The sequence below is a fragment of the Catharus ustulatus genome, chromosome 9 (assembly GCF_009819885.2).
Source record: "Catharus ustulatus isolate bCatUst1 chromosome 9, bCatUst1.pri.v2, whole genome shotgun sequence".
In the NCBI taxonomy this organism is placed as follows: Eukaryota; Metazoa; Chordata; class Aves; order Passeriformes; family Turdidae; genus Catharus; species Catharus ustulatus.
Genome location: NC_046229.1, coordinates 23102494 through 23126538, shown reverse-complemented (window position 1 = coordinate 23126538; position 24045 = coordinate 23102494). Strand labels below are relative to the sequence as shown.

General features: G+C 38.8%; 1 protein-coding gene across 1 annotated transcript; it reads right to left on the bottom strand.

Moving 5' to 3' along the window:
* Positions 1 to 3374: 3374 nt before the first annotated feature.
* On the bottom strand, positions 3375 to 8324 carry ZNF281 (zinc finger protein 281). The gene has a single exon (XM_033068000.2). The coding sequence runs from the start codon at positions 8307 to 8309 to the stop codon at positions 5688 to 5690; it is 2622 nt and encodes an 873-aa protein (XP_032923891.1). The 5' UTR covers positions 8310 to 8324; the 3' UTR covers positions 3375 to 5687.
* Between the last annotated feature and the right edge of the window lie 15721 nt (positions 8325 to 24045).

The window sequence follows — 24045 nt, the reverse complement described above, 5'->3', positions numbered from 1 at the left end:
TATTACACATTACACATCTATATATTTCCTCATTACTGGAAAGCAAATTAAAGTGATTCTAAACCTTGTCACTCATCGAATTGCACATGGATTTCTTAGTAAATTCTACTCTAGACAGGTCTCAGCCCAGTTTTATTCCCATTCATCTCAAAATATAACACCATCCAGAAACATTCCCACCTGTGAGGTATTGTTCCCCAGCACAGAAAAAAAAAGAAAAAAAGTATTCAGAATCTTTGAGCAGCCTGATCCATCCTCAATATAATTTCTGGCCATATGCCACCACCTACACTCATCATAACCCAGTCAAGACTCTGACCTATCCAGTGGGAACAGAGTATGTGCACACAGGGAAGTATAAACTGTAAGGACAAATCTGGGATGAAAAACAACCAGCCTTTTGACCTTTGAGATAAAAAAATCAAAATGAAATCTTTTGCCAACAGCACAAAGTAAAGGTTCCTTCTGAACAAGACATAGTAATATTCTGAAGGGTAATAACCTAGTTTTAGATAAAGCAGATAAAGTTAGATAAACCTTTAGCATCAAAGGTGGCACGTGAACTACTACAGAATATCTGTATGTTGCAGACATCTGCTTGTTGCAGATCCTGCATAATGACCACTACATGCCTCATTAGCTCACAGAATGTTTTGCTAACTGTAGCACTAAATAAGAGACTATTTAAGACACATTTCAGGTAAGAGAGAGTGTATTAAAATAATCAAAAATATATTCTTAAATTAGTTCTTAGTTCTTTCTTAATTTTGAGTCTGGCTATAAAATATTTTAGCAAATTCCAGGCCAGGGCACCAACTACACAGACAACTTTTGAGTGTGGCATCATCCCATTACTTAGGAGAACCTTGGGTTTAAGATTCCCACATCCATTATCCAATTAATAAAATCAAAATATTGAATAGGATCAATATGAAAATAAAGCAGTACTTTATATACAAAAATTTACATTACTGTAAAGATTATGAAGCATTGTAAGTTTAAAAAAATGCCAGAACTAAATCTTCTGTTGATTCCTCAATTCACCCCATCTTGAATGTACAACAGACTGATGACACAATGACAGAGAATTTCTTCCAAGCAACACTGCCTTGCTGTTTGTATCCACATGGAGCAGGATGACACTGAGAGCATGAAGCAGAACTCTGCAGGATGAGGTTGCGCAAGAAATGTTTCAAACAACATAGATTACAAAGTGTATGAGAGTTGTTCCTCTGCTAAGCAAGGTATATACATCCTGTGCTCCAAATGATGTGCACAATAGTAAACCATCTTTTCCTAGGTGTTTGTACAAACAAAAAAAATTGCACTAAAATCACTTGAGAAGAACATTAAAAGTGAAGACTCTACAGTTTATATAAGCAGCAAGAAAAGATTCCTGTCTGACAATATATAACACATTAGGAAAAAGACTGCCACCTGGGCTAACATACCAAATGAATAAAACAGCCTGATGCATTATCCTGAAGGGGTCATCTTTGGAGATACAGCTACCAAACTTTCACATTCCTGAACATAAAAGCATTTTTCAAAAATGTATCAGGTTTCAAAAGCAGTGATTCAACAAGGGACATCTCTCTACACAGTCCAAAGTCCTAGGTGAGGGAGGATGATTCTGATTTGGTTTTGAAGAAGCATGGGATGAAAACACCAGTGGAACAAGAAAATTTTCTTCCGTAATCTAATTTTAGGAAATATATGTGCAATTTTTGCAGAAGTTTCCCAGAGAAAGAGTGCACAGAGCATGAGACAGACAGATTGGAAAATTACAGCTCAAATGTTTAAAGCTGGTAGTCAGCAGGGGCTGTAAACAGAATCTTTGATTTTAAAGTGATCTGATTCAACCACTAGAGCACGGAGCTGGTAACTTACACATTCTCACATGTATCTTCCTGGGTGTTACAAACATTTCCACAGCCACAACAGCAGACACACATGAACAAGACTATGCCTAGTTGGTGGGAAGAAAAACAGCAGAAGCATCATTCAGACAAATACACTGTTATCAAGCATATAATGCTGGGAGGGGAAGACCAAGCAATTGAAACAACAAAAAAACACTAAGAGAATACACTGAATTATTCCAGTAGCTTCTCAAGGTCTCCATGAGGCATCAAGCTGCTTTTCTTCATCAGTAGTCCATAAACCTGAAATTGCATACCCTTCACACCATTCCGTTTTCACTTTTTTTTCATTCTCCTTTCATTTCAGTTTCTTACTCTAGCATATCTCCCACAAGTCTGTGTCCATTTGAAGTAATTCAGAACTACAACAAATTTTAGTTAGCTCTTCTGGATCACATGCAGGCAGGTCATACATGCACTTTCAGTGGCTTGGGACACAGAGGTGCAATCACAGTTCAAGGTACCATAATGCACTAAGTTCCAAGGCAATAATGTCATATGAACTACTCTAAGAGGAAGTGTAACAGTTTATACACCATTTTCTATCATTACATCTGTGAACTCTTTACAGAAGTGGTAGGAAACAGGTTTTCATTCCCCTCCCATAACTCCTTCAAAAACAACAACAAACTAAACCGTGAAATAAAGTGGAAAAGAATTCAAGAGCCATTTTGCTTTCCCTTTTCCTTCTCTCCCTGACACATCCCTAAATAAAGTTCATGAGGGTTAACTGCTACTTACAATGTAGTTTTTGAATATGTACCAGGTAAAGCCATAGCCTGATTTCCATGCACATTTAACATACTCCTACCTTCATTAAAATAAAAACTCCGTATTAAAGTAGCAAACATGTTTGAATGACTAAGCTGTGCAAAGAACTTATAAAATTCCACTACATTTTCGCATCATACTTTTAAATGATTCCTAGCAATGTCCTGAATATTAGACATTGAGCATATTCCATATTTATTTTTTGTAAGGTTTTTGTGCTTGTTTTTCAACATGCCAAGGATTTTTCTCATCCATGTCATTGCTTTGATTCAAATTCACATGCAAAGTTGAAGAAAAATACAGACTAAGCAAATTCATAACCTATCTTCAAATTACCTAAAATGCTTTTAAAGTATAGTTATAGTACTACATTTACAGGACTTTCCTTATAATACAAGAATCAACAAGAGAGTGATGGAGAAATTACAACCAAATAAGATCCCCCCCAAAAAGCAGATAGAGGATTTTCTACAATCTTTACCCTGAATTAAATTACTAATTATGTATTTGCCATTCTGAACTTCCAGCAATTATGAAGTCTTTGCAGTTAACAATATGCAATTAAGATAAATCACATTTTTGAAAAGATGAGGCTGTATACAGCCATAAACATTTTAACTTCAGGAAATTTAATAAGTTTTGCTAAGCTAAAGCAAAATATAAATTAGGCCTCTGCTTTCTAAAATAGCACATTTTGATTATTTGACTCAAAAGGAAAATTAAAACCTTCCAATAAGTTATATTATTCCTTCTCAAAATTTAATCTCCTAATGTTTCCTTACTAAGTTCTCAAAACCATGCCTGGATAATAGAAGTGATGCCTTTATGATTTTGTGAATAATGGGTTTTATTAAGTTAAAGCAAACAGCCAGAACAATACATATGCAACTTCTACTACACACAATATAAAGAATGTAAATTATAACCTCTGTAAAACAAAAGAAAAGGTACTAAAAAAGCCAACACAGTGGTTACGGACTATTCCATCCCTGATAACAGGCTGGGTTCTGTGTTTAGAGAACAGTTGTTGTTTGAGTATTACGGCATGAAATACAGAATCAAGTATAAATAAAAAGTTAATGGAGTTACACAGATTCTATGAGAACAAACTCTAGATTAGTGAGGGCAAAAAAAAGTTTACTAGCAAAAGAGATCATGAATGGGCTCAGGTTTCTATTCATAGTGGTGAGGGACAACAGGAGAAATTACCGAGAATTTTTGTAACAATTCCTTTAATAATACACCACTTTCATAACAGAAGTGTTTTACACTTGCACAATGTTAATAACTTTATTATACATGGAAGCCTGTAATAGGCTGATTACACAATAAGACTGCAAACAACCACTGGTACCTTCCTGACAACAGAAAAGTACATAAGACTGAAACATCACCAAGAGTACATAAAAAACCATCATCATAAACATCACCAAAATTACATTAAAAAACTAATCAAAAATTCATTTGCAAAAAGTGGTTTAGAGCAGTGCCACTGCGTTTCAGCAGCTTTGAATGGCCACCAGTATTTCTAGCAGGTTTCCATGGCTCCACAGGCATTTATCAGGATTCACATATAATAAATAATGTACCACAAAATATACATAAAGTAAGGCAATAATTCCAAAGAAAAGTTCTGTTGATATTAACAAGCCACTCAAGTTCTACTTTTGTAGTTGATGCCATCACCAGAATCCTTTGATGGAATTGCAGCCTTAGGCCCTAAAAGCCTGCCATGATGAACTGCTGCAAGCCCCTCTCTCCGTAAAGAGCTCCAGTGACACCACTGGACACTGCTGGGCACAGGGGTCTGTGGTAGCTGATCCTGATGCAGGATAGGGGCCTCACTATGTACAATTGGGAGTAGATTATTTCTTATCGTACATGGAAACCTCGACGTAGTTCTAAAACAGGTGGGTGTTCATTGTTCATCATCTGATGCCCTAAGACATCAGAAAGCACATCATAAGATATGCACTTTCTGGAATGTAAATCTTTTTAAAATGCTAGCTATTACGTCAGGGTGAGAGAGTGAGTAGGGGAAAAGGGAAATAAAAGGGGATGGGGAAGGGGAGGTTGGGGGTGAGGGGGCAGGTAGACAACCAAGATCAAGTCCAGAGGAACCAGGAACACAATAAAATAGAGGGAACCCTTTACACTAAAAGAATGTGAAAAGGGGAAGAGCAGGAGATAGATTTTTTTGAACCGTGTGTAACAAATAATGTATCCCAAAACCCTATCTGGATTAGGACTGTAGTTTCAAGTTGGGGTTCTAATGACATGAACCAGCTGCACACATTTTGTTCTCACGGTTTGTGTCAACAGAATCTCTTTACGGAATTACAGTCTTACACAGAACTTCTGGGGACATTACTGTTCACATTAAAGCTACCGTGCTGGGCTTATTGTGCAGACCCGAGAATATTTGCTCCACCTGCCTGGAATGAGCATCACCTGGAAGAACAGGAGTACTTTAAAAACCACAAGATTTAGGTAGCAAAATTCTTTCACATCAGCTGACGTAAGAGACAGCAATTTGAAATGTCTAAGATCCCTTCCTCAAAAAGCTGAGATATATTTTGTCATCATCTGTAAATTGGAAGTTCCAATACACTAGCGGTGCATAGAATTCCCATGCTTCATTACACTTTCCTGAGAGTAAAGCAATTAGAATAAACTTTAGTCCTAGGAACAAAGTTAATTTTTTGCATTTTAAACTCTTGGGCTATTCCCTGACAATCTACATAATGTAAATTTGATTGCTAAACATTGTCACTTGAACAAAAACGCTATTTTAAAACTATTGATTTTTGATTAAAAACCATAATAAACAGAGCTAAAAAAATCACACTAACAAAATAAACTAAATATGAAAAGTTGCATTGAAAGGGCATGTTACATTATTCTTAATAGGACCGTGTAGAAACATTCCAATGGCAGTGTTGTTAAAGTAAAATTACATTAAGAAGACCCCACAGCCTGGTCACAGTCAGGACCTTACCTGTAACTCTGGCTGGTTGGGGTTTTCACTCGTGTACTACATGGCTCACTTACATCAGACATCATATTTGTATACCCTGAGAAATCTGACACTGAAGTCCTTACTCTATGGTCCACTTCTCCATTAGAGTTAGTGATAAAAGTCATTGGCACCCTGCTGCCCGACTTGAACTGAGAACCAAACGCTTGTGCAAAGTTCTCGATCTGGTAGGTTGCTCTAGGCTCTATGTCCTTCTGAGGATCTATCTGGCTGGTTAACTCCTGAGATGGGATCTGAAAGCTCGTTGAGGATTCTAAGTTTTTCTGTTCCTTCTGGCCAGTCAGTTTCTGAGATGTTGACTGGTAGTTCGATGAAGTCTCTAAGTTTTTCTGCGGATCGATGAGATCATCCAGCTCTTGAGAAGGAGTCAACTGTTGATGCGAAGCCTCCAAAGCAGACAAATAGAAGCCTGGCTGAGAGCCAAGCAACATCCCAAACGGAGGCTTTGGCAACGCAGTTGGCAATACTGAGGTAACGGATTGGCTGAAGCCACACTCAAGTGGAGATGTAGTGTATATCTGTTTGTCTGGAAACAGAGTGTGGTTATGGAGAGTTGAAGACAAGCTAACAAACTGGAAACTGGGTCCAAAAGCAAAACCAGTGCTATTGGTTGTTCTTTCAAAGGCTTGTTGGAGGTATTTTGAGTATTCTTGCAACATGCTTGCCTTGTCATTTGAAACTGTTTGAGAGTTAGGGCTCAAGTTTTCTTCCTGAACCATGTCTGAATGTTCTCCTGAGGTGTGCAAGTCCACACGCTGTTCAGTTATACTGAAAGGATCTTCCTTCTGGCCTTCCGATTTGTGAGAGTACTGGTCCAAAAGGCTCTGTAAGACTTCGTCAGGAATACCAGACTTGTCATGGCAAGACTTTATTTCACTGTTTAAAGATGCTGAATCGATGAGAGATAAAGGAGCTTCGTTATCCATAACGCTAACACCCGGAGACTGGATGACGGACTGCTGGGAAGTCATGTGTCCGACATTAAGCGAAAAGGCACTGTTACTGCTTGCAGTTTGTAAGTATCTTCTTTTCTTTGAAAACTGCATGGCATCATCATAATTGCTACTTATTTGACCCGGTTTACCACCTGTACTTTGGAGAAGGCCAATAGTTTCTACACCGGTATTGGCTACAAGGCCTAGAGAGCCACTCTGTTTCCCAGACAGTGGTTTTTGCCCCAAAATATCTGGCAGTGGTGATACAAAATTAAGGTAATTTTTGTCTGCTTGTTTTCTGCTTGTTTTTTTCAGGACCAATTTTGGCACCTTTTTCTGAAGTTCTTCTACACCTGTGCCAACTAGACCACCACTGGAAGACACAATAGGAATATCAACTGCATAACTCGGCATGGTCACATTACTTGTAACTTGAGATTCTGCTAGTTTGCTGCTACACTTGTTTCCTTTGTTTTCAGTGGATGTATTTTTTGTTTTACTTTTTCTCCTTGAGGAACTTGTATTTCCCTGAGACAATGCAGCCAAGCTACCCATGCTATTTGATGATCCGGGCTCCATTCCAGCCCCTGCTTTACCTATGGCTTCACCACATGTTCTTCTGTGCTTTAATAGTCTATCAGTCCTTGAAAAATACTGCTGACAAGTGTCACATTTGTATGGCTTTTCTCCACTATGCGTCCTCTTGTGTCTTTCCATGTGGTACTTCTGGATGAACTTCATACTACACTGGTCACACCCAAAAGGCTTCTCCCTACTGTGGATCTTCTCATGTCTCTGCAGCAAGTACTTCTGGATGAAGCCCATGCTGCACTGGCTGCACTGGAAAGGCCTCTCCCCGGTGTGGATGAGCACGTGCCTGCGCAAGTGATAGGAGCTCCTGAAGGCAGCACTGCAGTGTTCGCAGACGTGAGGTTTCTGGTTGGGGGACGCGACGGCACCTTCCCCATCTCCCACCAGGGGGGGTTTGGATGAAGCGCTTGGCTTCCGCTTGGCTTTGATTCCCTGAGTTTCTGGCTTTGGCCTCTTTGCCTTCTTGACCTGGGCGTCGTGCTTTGGCTCACCCGCGCTCCCTGGAGCGCCCTCGCCTCTGCCAGTCAGCTGCAGGTCTCGGTGGGGATGCTGGTGCAGGTGGTGAAGAAGGCTGAGGTCCTGGATCACGCTCTGGCCGGTTCCTTCGCTGCTGCCCAGGCCGGGGAGTCTCTCCTCCGCCGCTCCCCCGAAAAGCCCCCCGTAGTGGTGATGGTGCTGCGGCTGCTGCTCCTCCTCCTGCTCGCTGGGCTTCTCTTGCTTGATGCTCACCAGGGACTGCAGAAAGCCCCAGGGGCTCCTTTGCGAGGAGGGCGCGGAGGGGAAAGCCCCCGCCGGCTCCTTCTTGAAAGTCACGTCCTGCGGGGGCGGAGGCGCCGGGGGCTCGCCCGCCGCCGTGGAGGAAGCGGCGGCGGCGGCGGCCGGAGGTAACACGCACTGCGGGGGGTGCTGGGCCGCCGCGGGGGGCGCGGCCGCCCGGGCGAAGCTGGTGACCGGGGGCAGGCGGTGGTTGAACATCACCATGCCGGGGGGGAACGCTGGCTCCATGGCCGCCGCCCTCTTGCCGCCGCCGAGGAAGCCGCTGCCGAGTTTCATCCCCCGGGAAGGCGGGCCGGAGAGGAGGCGCGGCCCAGAGGGGCTGCGGGACCCGCCGCCCGCCCGCCTGCCCGCCAGCCGGACCGCGCCGGCTCAGCGGGCGGCTCCCTCGGCGGCCCGGCAGCCGCCGCCCGGGCGCATCGCCGCCTCCCGCCCGCGCCCGCGGCGGCCCCGGCCCGGCTGCACTTACGGCTCCCGCCGCCGCCGCCAGTTACAAATATCGCCGCGTCCGCTCCACAATGGAATTAGCAGCGCCCGCCCCGCCGCACATGCGCGCCGCGCGGCACGCTGGGAGCCTCGGCCGCACGGGCCGCGGGCGCGCAGGCGCGGCGCGGGGGGCGCGGGGTGGGCGCTGCCCGCCGCGGGGCCGGGCCGGGCCGGGCCGGGCGGCACCGCCGGGACGCGCGCCGGGAGCCGCGGGATCCCGGCGGGCAGAGCCGGGCACGGCGTCCGCCGCCGGCACAGCCCGAATAACGGGACCGGGCACCGCCGCTCGCCCGCGAGCGGAGCGCAGGTGCTGCTCCGCAAGGCGCGGCAGGGCCGGTCCCAGGCTGTGCAGAGCTCCGGGCGCGGCGGCGGCTGCGGGCTCGGCACCGCTCGTGTCCCGCGTGAGGGAGCGGCAGATGCAGAAGGGTGAAATTGAGGTGTTTAACAAAGGCTCGAGGGTGATGCTGTTTGATCCCAAACCAGTGACGGGAGATGCACGTAGCGCCACGGGGATGATGAAGCCGCTGCAGTCCCTGAAACACCAGCGGTGTTCAGCGGGACGGACCCTCGGGCACATCTGGCTGCTCCCCCGCTCCCTGGCACCTGCACACTGCGGAGCAGCTCCGCGCTCCCGGCCGCTGCCAGCCCCGGCACCGCCGAGCCTCACCCGCGGCTCTGCTCCCCGGGGACACGGCGGGATCCTTCGGCCCACTGCTACAGCAGAACCCGAACTAATGATGCTCATTGCTTGAGCTGCATGTACGGACATAATTCATCCTTATGCTAGAAATGAGATTAAAGTGGTATTTTGAAATAGCGCCTTATTTCGGTTATTCAGGAGACCTTTCCGCTATTTTTCTAATAGTGCATGCCCTCCTTGTAGGATAATAAAACATAAATAGAATTCTGCTTAATTTCTGAGTATTTAAAATGCAAACATCAGAGATACCTTAGCTTAACAACTTGGAATTAAACATATTAACACTAATTTTTACTATTGATGCAATGGAAGTAACGGAACAAGGTGGATAGATTCCTTACGATTCTTAGGCTTTATCTGTCCAAGATACTTTCCTTTATGAGAGATGAGCCTGTAAATAGCAAGTACTTTTCATAACCCTGACTGGTACAAAGGCTCAGGTCAGATCTTAAAATCTTAAACATATCAGATTGATGCAAAAAAGTGGAATTTTATGCCATTTCTGTACTTCAAAATTTTGTTAAGTAAGTAAAACTAGTTCCTTTTATAATTTAAATATTTTATAGCATGTAAACTAACAGTTAATTTCAAAATGTACATCAGATTACAACAGTTTAGGACTGTCAGGTTTAGCTAAGTGTTAAAACGCAGACCAGGAATTCAAAAAAACTTAAAGCAGCAGTAAAATATTAGTCAATGCCTATGAGAAATGAGTCTGTCCCTTTATTCAGGGTGTCTGTGTTTAATGGTAAGCTGGGATGCATATAAGCCAGTCCAAGCATGAAGGGCAGTAGGACACTCGTATGGAAAGCCAACTTTGTCCCTCAGTTATCAAGATAAGAAACCTGTCATTTCTCTCATTCACTCTGTCAGCCTTGAGATACTCCAAGCAGACTTACCTCTGTGTTGTACACCCCATATATCAGGAAGATGAAGAGACCCTGTAAAATAAAATGGAGGGAAAAAGCTGTTAACTCTAATCATTTCAGCAGTAGAAATACCTGAAATAAACTTTCCTGGGAACAGACAAAAGAAGACACACTTCATCAAGGTCAATTTATTTTTCTATTTTTCAACGTTATAAGCTGTACCTTGAGCATTTATTTGATAACATGGGAGTGCATCAACGATATTGTGATATTCAACTGTTTGAAAATGAAAATCTTAGTACCAAAGGATCTATAACATTAATTATAAAATTTAATTTTATATTTGAGTGGTCTTTCAACCAAAAAACAAAATTCATTTCCGAAAGTGAAAATACAAAGATGCTAAGGCAAACTGAGAAGTGAACAATCTCTACTTCTGATATTTCTTTTTGTAAAACTAAAAGTAAGAAAACATACACTTCCAAATTCTACACGAAAAATATACTTCCACATATGTATTGACAAATGCATCCACTGAATTATTTTAGAAATTTAAATAGGGAGAAAATAAGAAATGTATGAGGACAGAAGAAAAATAACCCAAGCAGATAGCATACATGAATCACCAAAGTTCTTTTAAGGGCTTGCTTCACACTGGCCTGCTATTATACTAAACAAACTGAAACCAAACGAAATACTCACTTCAATGAGTTTCTCTGAACATATTTGCCTTGTTGAAGGCTGTGTGTCCAGGATCTGAGTTTATAGTGCAACTTGGTACTGATTCTTGCAATCTGCAGGCAGAATCCTGAAAAACACACTCAAATTACTGGGAAAAATAGAATAACAAATGAAAATAAATGCAAAATATACATCGTTTGCTAGGAAAGTGTTTCTGAAACTTACATTCACTGTGGTTTTATAACCTATTCTTAAACTTGTTCGTAGAATTACCCTACCTTGTAATTTAATAATACTTAAATCCAGCCACTTCAATATGTCAGGGGAAAAACTCTTGATTTTCAAACCAAAAATATTTTCTGATAAGAAACTGCATTTGAACAGCAAACAAATTGCAACTTTTTAATCTAACACGCAAATTGCTTTAAGACATGTGGATTAATTCTGAATTTGCTCATCAGCAAAATCACTATCTTATTAAGTAGGGAGGACTAAGAGGTACTATTCATAGGTAATAGTTCCATGGATTACCCAATGCCAGCATAAAACCTTTGGGAGAGGGAACCTCTGCTTAATTTCTTTTGTTTAGTTTTTTAAAGAAGCTAAAATGCAACATTTCCTTTCAGCTATTTTCAGGTTACATCAATGAACTCAATACGTAAGAATAGATTCAAAACAGAACCAGCTGGTTTTGAGTGAGCTTTCCTACAGTATATATCACAGTTATATTGTGATGCTCATTTGGAAACAGAACTGCCATAGTCCTGAAGCTTGGCACCTCACATAAGTGACTCACAGGCAAACTATTTGTGCAATAAAATAATATCTCTCTAAATGTAGAGTTAGTGGACCATTCTGAGTCTCCTGGCACAGACTCATCTGAAATCTGCATTAAAAAAACCTTTATTTCCTCCTAATTTAATTTCAAGTTCCCAGGATTTTAGGGATTTCCATCCCAGGCAAGAGGCTGCTATGGGTAGTGAGAGAGGGAGCGAAAAATCAGCTGTTAAGATGAAAGAAAGAAATTTTCTTAGGCTGATCCTGAGAGTAAAATCATGTGCTTTTTATTCAGGTACTTTCATGAGTTAAGATTCTTGCCAAAACTCAGTTCTGAACAATGCTGGTTGTTCTGATAAAAAGAGTAAAAAAAAATTTAAAATATAAATTCAAGACTTCCAAGACTAGACTGTTCTTTTTAACCTAGGTATGCAAAAACAATGTTTTTAATTGCTTCTGAGTCTCTTCTGAAATCCGTGAATCTCACATCATCCCAGAAAAACAAATTAGTTAAGTACTTAAGTTTGGATATTCATTAATCTTACAGAAAATTTGAAACAAATTATTAAAGATGCCAGACCTTAAGTTGGCATGCCAGGCTTTTGCTTTTCTTGAGCTTGATAACAGCTCCTTTGAATATTTAACTGTTAGAAATATGAAGTGCTATGGACTTTTTTATCTTAATTCTTGTAGACTTCTGGGAGCTTTTTGTCTTATCGCAGAGTAGGGGTGTCCTCTAACATCAAATTATTCTAATAGAATCATCCCAACAAGGATTTTACTTATTGCCTGCAATGAGTTACGAGGTTTTGGCACCCACAACTGGTAATGAGGGGTCATTTTCCACACAATGCTGTCATCAGCAATTACCTGCACAGGATAGTGTGTGGTCCATCTGTGGTGGAAATAAAGAGGTGCAGAGCCTCAGGTGGTTTGAAATGTTAATAATGTGTTCTTACATAATTGATAGTTCAGTTTCTTTAGCTCATTAAGTGCAAAAAGAGCTTCTCTGTTTTTTCAGTGGCACGTGGTGTCAGCAGCAGTGTGGCTTTGTGAGCAGCTGCCTCAGTTGTTCAGGCTGGTCAGATGTTCTTTGACTTGTGGGAATTAAACACTGTGTGATCAAACCAGTAATTTTATTCAGAACTGTTTATGATACCTGTTGGTATCAACAAAATAAAATTCCTCCAGGAAGAAGCATTGAAGGTGCATTTGTATTTTTGTGTTTCTAGAGCGCACATGAATCTGCAGGGGAATTGTAGCCCATTGTGCTCAGTAACAAATTCATAAACATCCAGAATGAGCCATCTATGCCTAGAAAAGGAAAAGCCTTCTAGACAGGAAATCCGGCCATGTTGGAGAAAAGAGAACATACAAGCACACCTGGCATTTTTCAGGTCTCATGGCAGAGTAGGTTGTGTTCTTGGGAGACTAAGGAGAAGTCCAAAACCTTTGGCTGGGCTTGAATTCTGCCTTTTGGAATCCGAGGAAAGCACTCCTTAATTACAGCTCTGTCACTCTGGGCAGGGCATGAATGGATTGCTCAGCTTTGAAATTTGGCAGGTCTTGCCCGAATTGTCCTTGCTATCTTGAATAAATCAGTCTATGGACAGTTCTAATCTCTAGCAAGTTTGTCAGGATCTGTTCCAGTTTGGGTGGTACCACTGAAAGTTGACACTCTTATCACAAATTCATTCTGCTTTAGGGCAACAGAAATTTGCATGGCAGTCGTTTTCACCAGAAGTTTCTTTCCATGATTTTAACGTTTGTCTCTTCTGTTACTATTTGACATTTCCTTTTTATGAACATTGTATTTAATTTAATATTAGATAATAAATTGCAATCATTTTTTGGTGTGTTGAGACTGTTAAACTGATACTTTCAATATTTTCAATTTCAGCATTTTTTCAATATACACATTCTTGAGAATGTGGAATTGCTTCATCCTTCTGTTTAAGCATTTGGTCTCTAATTTGACAACTGAAAAGAATTTTTAAGAATTCACAGTTACTAAAATCCTTATTGTAATACTTCAAAAGATCAATTAAATAAAACCATATTAGCAAAATATGCATATAAACATTAGATAGAAGAACTGTAGAAGAATAAAAATCAATTAAATATATTCTAAATAAATCAATACCTAATTAAAAATATTCATTATTTTAAAGCATTTAAAATTTCCAGCACTGAAAATGTTTGGATAGTAAGAAATTTTCTGATTTATGGTAGAGAAAAGATAGATCATATGCAGCTATACTGGACTAATACGGGGCTTTTTTTATCAATTAAAAAATAATGCAATTACATCAATGAAAACTGCAGCCTGCAAATAGAATTCATGTTACTCACACAAGCAGTCTTTCTGTAATCCTGGAAAAATAAAAATTGCCTTAGCAAGGAGAGATTAGGGATTTTATGTTTGTTTTCAATCTAGACCAGTGCTAGAAACTGTAAGCCTCAAGAACTTTTTGTCATACAACATCAGGTTTAATGCAAAGAATATCAAAATCCAAAATTATGGGATTGAAGAAATTTGAAATCTTTGACATTTAAGAAGTCTGACGTTTGAAACAGCACTGTTGTGAAATTTCGAAGTCATTGTCCACAGGCAGCTATTTCAGCTCTCATTGTTATCACTCAATTGGTACTTGCAGACCTTGCAAACAGGAACAAACAATGTGACTGATTTGGATTTTCTGCCTATAAAAACTAGAACTAAAATGGAAAAAAACAGAACCAAGGGAAATTTTGTAATGCTGATTAACAGATTCACAGAAATTTGGTAGCAATAAACTGTCATAGCAAAGGTCCTGAAGCAAATCAGTAACTTACCCTGGAACAGAGCCTTTGCTTTGCCCTTGGAGATAAATTGTGCTTTGCTTGGTTGCCTTGAGAACCAAACGGTTCATCCTTAGTTCTGAGCCATACTAGAAAGATATTTCTATTAATGTCAGGTGAAGTGGAAATGGACAGGTTGAGTGTAACTCTGGATTCCACACTAAGAATTTCTGCAAGGACTGAAGTAGAAAAACAGTTTTTACAGTTTTTAAGGAGCCACATAGAAAATGTTAGATGAAATTATATATAAGTGTCAGTAGAATAACTGGGATCTAATATATCAAAAGAACAGCTCATTCTCCAAAGCCTTAGTAAATTAACATTCCATGTTGCCACATGTAAGACTGCCCTAAAGTTTATTTTAGATAAAGCCAGCAATAACCTCTCTGCACAAGGGAATGTTTAGGATGATAGGAAATATCCATGTTAAAAAAAGAAGTTGGAAGTATGTCAGTTGTCTACCTCTGTACATAAGCAAAAATAGGATATTGAAGTATCAGGATAAACTTTCATATGCCAGGTATAACAAATTTTTTACATAAATGTGCCATCTAACAGATTTTTTACCTTTTACCCTTACCAAGATCCCTTTGGAGTACCTGTACAAGCCTGCGTTAATCTACTTTTTAAGATGACCACGATCCATTTTCTACCTGTCCTTAAAGAAGATCGCTTGTCCTTTGCAATAAGTCTATTACAGTCAGGGCTACAGGATCCAGGGGTTTTAAAGGAAATTTATCATACTATGAAAAGGCTTCCTGCTTCTGTTTCTTCTTTTCCCAGTTATACTTTGCAAATCAAGATGTGCTTTCAGAGCATGAAAAAGCCAAGACACGAGGCCAGTTGGGGTTTTTTCTGAGAAAATTAATTACCATAATCACACCATCACCATATAGATCAAAAATCTGAACAGTGCCAGTCACAGACAGAGGAGATTCACGCTTCAGTTCTTTTTTTTTCAGTAGTCTGTTATTCACACACACACACACATAGGGGTCTGAAAACAACCAGAGTGTAGCCAGAGCTTGGTCTTGCAATGCCTTCGCATGATTCCACTGCTGTACAAAATGTGTCTGTCTATACATTTTTGTACTTAGAGTACTGGCTGCAGGGAAAGAACTGCAAGTTTCATTCTACCTACTTTTACAGGTTTATAACTTCTTCCAACTGTATCTATTCCTTGTACTTGCCATCAGCTCAGAGATTACTTTCTCTTGTCACTGATGGCCAATTTCTCATCCTATAAAACTTCCTCCAAGTACCTCATTGAACTAGGGAACATACAGGGAAGTGGATTATATTTCACCCAAAAAATTAATTAATTCTCTTGGTCTGCTCTACCCAAAATAAGTCAACACTCACAAATAAGCACAAAACCTATTTGCAACATGTTGTGTGTGTGGTGCAAAAAATGTTGATTCATACCACATTGAGCTAAATTCTGTATTCGTTACATTTAATAACATCTCCCAAGGTGGTTAATGAGTTTAGGCTAGATCACTCAGAGCATTACAATATTGTTAGAGGTGAGGAAAAAATATCTCTTAGGAAAGGAAATATTTCGAATTACAGTGATGTAGATTATACTGTAATAATCACTGTAAAATCTCTATAGGAAAGGTAGGACACAAAATTTAATCTCAGTACTATTGCAGATTTGTATTTGCAAGAATTTCTCCAGCATATATACACAAACAGGGAAGTGTGTTGCAAAAGATCCCAAGGCTGTTACACATATTGCAAGCTACTGTGTACTGCTTTTTTTTGTTTGTTTTATAGTAATTTAAAGCCTAAGGTCACAGCTTTTCTGAAGGTGTACACATCAGAAAAACTTAAGTGAAGTATACTGAATGCAGTATATGCTTTTCTAATTTTCCTGAGTTCCTTATAAATGAGGCAGAACCCTTTAAACCTATAGAGAATAGCTAAAAAACACTCCAGTGTTACCTATTCAATTCTTTTCCACACATGTAAAGAATTTAGAACAGTTAATCAGACTCCATCTTAAACATTCTTATTTTACTGTAACAAAGAATGTACAATAATAATGATTTGAGATTAATGATTGAATGTGTTGGAATTTTTTTAAAACTATAATTCCAGACAGAATCTGTGTAGCTTAAAATATTCCTTTACGATGAAAAAAAACCACATACTCTTTCATGCATTCTAGATGGAATGTTATTCATCCTAGACTTCATTATGAGTCAAAAAAAACCTCCTCATAAAAGCTTTCTATCTAAATTCTCTTCAGGGAGATGAATTCATGATGGACACTATTTCTCGTAGACCTAATCTTCTTATTAGTGACTGAACAGTTTTGGCACATCCTTTCCCCCATTTTTCACATTTTTCCACAGCAGATCAGTTCTGTGTGGATTAGATGTGGAGATGCACTGTAAAAGGAACAGTATTTGAAGCCTCATTCCAAATACATCTTTTCCTACTAGTTTAAGTTTCTGGTGCTGCCATCTTCTGTGAGCAGAAGGCCCTTCGGGCTTTCAAACAGGAGTTGTGCCCGAGTACAGGAAGGCTCTTGGCACACAACAGGACAGTTATTGGTACAAACTCCTTCTTGGATTATTAGAAAAAGGCATAAAGACAAACCTTATGTGCTCCTTTTAGCTCCTCCAGTGCAAGGAACAGTGAATCCTTCTCTTGAATAACCCTCACCTGTTACTGCAGATGGAGATCTCTGTATCTGGTGATTTTCAGACATTGCTGTTGTCCTGTTGTTGATGCAATAACTGCCTTAAAACTTAAAAACATGTTAATAAAAATAAAAAATGTTGTCCTTAGAAATAATTTGAATGTCACTTTTTAACAGGTACAACACATTTCCATTTCTGAATTTCTGGGAGAGAGAATAGTCACTTAGGTCCAGATTTGCAAAGGTCTTCAGACATCCCAGTTGTACTGATTTCAAAACTAATTTCTCAGTGAGTTGGAATCTAACTGCTGTTGCAGATCTGGGAAATAGTTGACGGTCCCATAATAATACACCGGTATTTTCAAAATGATGTATTAAATTATTGCTGTCTTGGTGTGGATCTCAAACTTACCCAAATGAACAACTGCGCAGAAACAGACTTGTGAGTTTGGGGTTTTTTATTGCTGCCTGTTTTTCTATCTTTTAATCCTTGATTGCAAGATGGGCCCGGGTTTTCATGATAATATGAAAAAAGTTACAAATATTAGGTTTTTTTATATTTTCAAAAGGATGGTAATTCTGATGAAAAAAAGTCAAATGCTTCCAAAGATCTGCAAGTCAAATATACAGTAGATTGCTTTGAAGGGGAAACTTAGAAACTTATTCTAAGTCTAAAAAGGTTCATGTGAAAATACTTTCCAAAGGTCATACTTACGTTTCACTTTGCTGCATAGCAAGTATGTGCAGTTTACAATTTGAGTTCTTTCATGAGCCAGCCCTGCCACAAGATTGTGAAAGCCACGATGGGTTCTGATTCCTTATGCACGATCAAGCTATCTCAGCCATTTACATTTCTATTGTATGTTGGGTTCCAAACATGCCTTTGAAATTCTGCTTTCAGTTGTGTGTTGTGGCAGTAAAACCCACCGTGCTTTGAAGAACTCTTCGTGATTTTCATATAGTATGCAATGAATCCTTAAACTGCTCACTTGAGGATGAGAGTTAACCTTTAGAAAAAGATTTTAAAACACTAAATACAAACCAGTATCTCCGGTATAATTAATAAAAATCTTGCAGCACTTTACCTTAACAAAATTTTTAAAACTCATTGAACTGTATGGCTGTATAAATAACTGATTTTTTAATACCTGTGTCAAAATAGGTGCCGATGTTCTCTGTTCTCATGTCAAAATAAATGAAAACATTTTAGCTGGGGAGGGGAGTTTTTTAAGGGAACAAAAAAACCCCACGAACAACAACAACCACCACCAGTAAAAAACACCCCAAAAACTTATAAGTTTCATTTGGCTTCATTTGGCAGTTTTTAAAGACCTCACAGAAGTATATTTTTAGAAGATGGATAAATCCAAATTAAACCAAATTGTTTATACCTAAAAACAACCCACACTTTCAAGACACATTCTGAGAAAAAAAAGTTTGAGAATTTGATGCAAGTCCATGCAACATTTCTGTTGAACCAAGTTTTAATTTCTGCCCAGCATTAAATAATTCAATTAAGTAAATTTAAGGTGGTAAGGAAAGAAATAGGTCTAATTTCCACATTAGCTTGTAAATGAGACAGTGCTCTAACAATATATTTTATGGAAAGCAGACATTTAAGTTTAATATTCTGAAGAATCATCTGACTTTGCATTACAGCACCTCTTTCAGATCCCAGTGACCATCCATAATTGCCATGGAACATTTTCCTGCCAGCCTTCCCACTCCTCACATAGTGGCATCCTTCTTAATGTCACGTGTGATTAGCAGGGAAAAGAAAGCAGCCACTCCAGATAAGACTCAGAGCAACACAGGAACAACATGATCAGCAGGGCTGTGAGGAAAGGAAACATGCGACAAGGAAAGAGCCAAACAAGAAATGCATCAATTAGGAGACTGCATCAGGCTGCTCTAGCAGGTATAATAAAATTAGATTTGAACAGAAGGACTAAATTTAGATTAGAACAGGAGGACAGAAATTTTGTCCCAAATGTAAGCAGCAGAATAGTGGTTTAAAAATAACTCCATAAAGACAGTTTTCAAAGATAGAGATAAGTTTTGAGTAGATATGGACATAGTGGCATTAATTGAATGCATCTGGTATTAAATCCTCCTTTCAAAAATAGAGGTTAGTGTCTGAAATTCAATATATTGTCAATTTGACCAGAAAGTGCCCTTAGAAGTTACAAGTCAGAATAGCACATAATGTCTAAAAATTAATGGATCTCTGTGCAGTGTGATTTAAATTGGATCTTTGGTGACCACTCAAGAATGTGCTGAAAGTGACTGTACACAGAGAGCTATTCAAAAGAAAAAGGAAGGTAGCTATTTTCATTTGGCTGTATTTGGCACAACTATCCACTTACCTGAGCCAACTACAAGGGAATACAGAGTGATTCAGGTTCCTTTTAAAAATATATCAAATGATCCATAAATACATAAACAAATTCAAGGGTTTACTAGGACCTAAAATATTTGTCCAGTAATTTTAGGGGAAAAAGTGCTCACAGGCTTCTCCTAATAACAAAGTGGGAGAGTTGTTTTGTTTTGGTTTTTTCAAAGTCACTTAAGAAAAATCTAAAGAACAGCAATCATTTACATCACATTTTAAACTTAGAAATATCAAGTTGGTCTGGAGAACCTGTGGGCATAAGCAATGCAATGCTGAATGAAAGAGGAGATTTAATATTCTAATTTATTTAATGGCAAAGCAGGGGGATTCCCCATATAACTCCTCCAAATACATTACATTTTTCTTCTAGGAGTAATTTTTCACCATCAAAGGGTAAATTTCATAAAATTTGAATTAAAGAGGCATATTCTAATAGCAATAAGTCATACCAGGGTGTGCATTACTAGAATTTTTGGCAAGGCTTTCAAGTGATTGAAGGCCCTTGGTGTTCAGGCTGTTCCTTTGCAGCATAGCCAGGACATGCACCAATAGCCCTCAAACACACATCTCTGAGGGGCTTATTACTGCTACATATTAATCAGCATGGCAGTCTCATGTTGGGTACTAGTCATTCCCCCACAGCTGGAAAGGACTGGAAAACAAAGATTTTGTTTGCAATTAAAAGGTATTTAGGGTCCTGGGAGAAGCACAGGTTTCAGTCCAAAGAGGCAGTACTTTCAGAGTTCCAATCAGCATTTAATTTTGCTAACATAAGCAACTTCAGAGAAATAGTGGGATTCTCTACTAAAACCTGATCATGAAAACAAATCTGAAATAAATTGATCCTACAGTACATCTAAAAAGGGCAATGAAATTATCATTCTTAAGATAAAAAATCTGTTTTTGTGATTTCAGTGCCTCAAGAGCACTTAGTGGACTCTGCTACACTCACTTTCTCCATTTACAAATCAGAGCAAACCTAACAAAAAGGCAGTTGAAAGTGAGAGAGCACAACTGTTATTCTGTAAAAATGCATTCATCAGTATGTACTTGTTGTCTTTTACCCAAATCTTCATGGTTTTGAAGACATTTTCCTGTACTCCTTGTAGAGGGTTGGTGTGCTAACTCAAACATGTATGCACAATGTGCAACACTATTGGTATTCATGGCTTAAAACATTTTCTCTGGCTGAGGAACTATATGAAAACAAGAACCCTGACTTACATGATTACTCCATTAAAAAATAATTTGATGTCTAGTTCGTTATGGAGCACATGTAAGAGCTACAGTGCATCTGTTCTGGAACTTCAGGGTTCCTACAGAATCCTGCGTGATTTGTTTATGATGTGGTGATGATTGACTGTCAGCTACTAATAAATGGTAAATAAAACAGTAACATGTGATATTAAAGTACTACATTAGCTACATTGTGATTAAATTACAGTAACAGCACCAGCTATAAACCTTTATAGAATCTCCTCAGCCATGCAGTAATTCTCCTAACTATACTATTATGTAGAGCACAAATATTTCTTTGTAAGTCCGAAGCAATACATCAGGGAAGCATTTACTGCTAAAGCTAGATTGAGAGTAAATGCATCTTGGGTTGCTATGAATAAAGCTCTAGCTTCTCATTACTTTATGACAAGACACAGAAATTCACTTTACTTTTCATTTAAGCTTTTCTGCTCCAGTTTATAGATGTATGCCTTCACGCTTTTATTCCCTTCTCGCTTCAGCCGTATGTAATAAATGATTATAAATTTTCACATTTGACCACCTCTCTGCTAGTCTCATGCTTAATGCACAAAGTTAGGAAGCTGCAGGTAAAAATTTCACAAACACTTTTATTTATGATGTTGTCCTTGGTAACGGAAATTTCAATGTACTGAAATGAAAAGTATGATTAAAGGGATACGACGTCCTGACAAGGATAGTAGAGGGCAGCCTTCTATTTCCCACTGAAAATATATAATACTTTTTTGACATCAATTTCATAGAGAATAGACATGGGCTAGTCATGAAAAAAAAAAGACACAAACATGTTTCTAACTTCACTGTTGTTCTGCTGTCTTAAATGAAACTTATTCCAGAAATATTTTGTCCGAGTTACAAAGCTTTCAAGTTAATGTCAGGCACATAGATAATTATGTATAAGATGCTGTGCAGTTTAAAAAAGTCTTGCTGATAATCTGATGCAAAATTAAAAAAAAAAAAACCAGACCACGTTAAGAGAGGTATTCCTTTCTCATTTCTTCTTGTCACTTTCCCAATCATTTTACCTCTACAATAGGATTTATTGTGTGTAGCTTTTGTCTGGTTTTGATTCTAAGTTCATTTTAGCTAACTCATACTGTCCTATGCAGCTAAAAAGTTGTGGCAGACTAAAAACCTTTTAGAAGTAGCACCCTAATAATGACTGGGGTTTTTTTTAATTAAACCAATTTTATCTTATCTTTAAACATTTCAAAATAAAACTTAGAACACTGAGAGCATTGCTCCTATTTATGGGTACATGGGGGAACTGAAATAATATTAGGGTCGTCTTACTAACATTTAGAGTTTTAGATTACATGAAAAATAAATTAATCTAAAATCTTAAAAGTGAAAGGTATCTTCTTGAGCAATTTTTAAAATAAATCACTTCAACTGAGTCTCATTCTTGTGATACATATAATTTGCAGATGCTCTTACCAATTAAAATAATGCTGACTTAATAATATCAAACACCTGCTACACTTTACCATCCAGACAGATATTCTGTCAAATTTCCAATAGCATAGATACAAATATAGAGCATTCTTTTGAAAAATAACTATAGAACTGCCACATTCCAAAGAATAAATTATGTTTCAATCTTTTTTTTAAAGTATTAAATACCATAAAGCTTCTGCATTTAGACCTTTTAGGAAAAACAAACCAAGCTGTGGAAAGGAAAGGGGGCAGTTCAGAAGTTCTGTACAACAAACACTGAACTTTGCACCCCCAAATGACTCTTCCAAATCCTGCTTGGATTTGTGCAAACTAAACCTTGCTTTTATGCATTAGTTACTCAACAATATATACACAAAGCTCTGAGTTTATATCCACTGTCAGATGTGTCTCTGTACAGCTCGTAGTGAATGGGTTTTTGCATTAATGGGCATAGCTAGAGAGAAATGGCAGTGTCCAAACTTTTCTTCTAATCCTGTGAATTTCACTGATAATTGACTTGGCTGGGCACCTCTAGCAAGTTCCACCTTTTCTTTAACAGTGCTAATACTTTAAAGAAGAAAATATAGACAATTATATCGGTATTAAAAAAGTTGTGCTTTTAAAATTTGAGGCATTGTTTCCCAGACAAGGACTGGGTATTTATTCTTTGTTTTTTAACAATTTTATCAACCATTTGTTCTGTTGCAGATACACAGTCATTGCAAAAACCTTCTGGAGGTACAGTCAGAATGTTTTTCTGACCGGCTGTTCTGGATGTTCATCATACCTTTCTCAATAAAGCAGTTACAAAAATTGTGTGACAGATTCTATTTTTTGCCTAGCAATCACAAACCCCTGAAAAACACATTGTGTTTTATGTCAGTTATTAAAAAAACCCCATAAATTATAGTGAAAACAAAATTGCTGAGAATTATAATTTGAATGTCTGTCTTAATCCATTTCAGATTTACTCTGAGGCTTTACACCTTGCTATTTTTTTCTCTTACCACACAATTCCAAGCTACTGTAATTATTCCTTTTACAATCGTTGTCATTATAATACCAGCAATCTACATTGCTGAGCATTCTGCATAGTGTCCTTACTGAAACACACCCTCCTCTAAATGCATTCTAAGGTTTGCAGTTCAAAACCTGACAAAAATGTCCTTAGAGTAAACATGTGGGATCAATTATGAGAAATAAAGCGTACAGGTTAGAAGTACCATACCACAGCAGAGCTCACACTTTCTTTTTAACTTGTTAATATCTCTGACCTCTCTCTACAAAAGCACTTTAATCAGCATTCCCATATTACCTTTTTTTTTAGCCTTACCATTTAACAAGCTGCAAAAAATGTTTAGCAATCAATTATATACATCAAGTTGATATGCTGCAGGACTGAGGATCATTTAAGCTTAGAGCTACAGCTGAAAGAGTTTGGGAAAGCCACATGGGGAGCAAACTCACTTTTCCTTTTTAGACTTGCAAGCAAAAGGACAGCTTAATTGACCCTATAGAGAGTGTCTCCTCACCCTTTCTAGGGCTCTTTCTGAGAGCACTAAAAACTGTTCTTCTGGGCCTTAAGAGCATTTGCTTTATGTCTTCAAGTTTCAGCTGTGCATACATACAGCCCCAGTAAGAAATGTCACAATCAAATGATCATATTAGATAAATTTGATTGTGATCGCAGCGCCTAATCCCATGCTGGAACAATAACCTCAATCTGGACCTGGCTACTGATGTCTGGTATGAGATATGGGTCAGTGAACATAAGTGCTCTATTTGTAATCATAAAAAGAGAGATAATGCATAGGATGCTAAACTATTGCTTTGCCTCCCCTTCATCTTATGGGGAAATTGATGGTCCATATTCTCCAGAAGGATAGGGAGAGGATGTGGCTGATTAGGAGTCAGGAGTTTGCCCT

Coding starts and splice junctions, on each gene's coding strand:
- ZNF281 (XM_033068000.2), bottom strand. CDS start 8,309: ATGAAACTCGGCAGCGGCTTCCTCGGCGGCGGCAAGAGGGCGGCGGCC.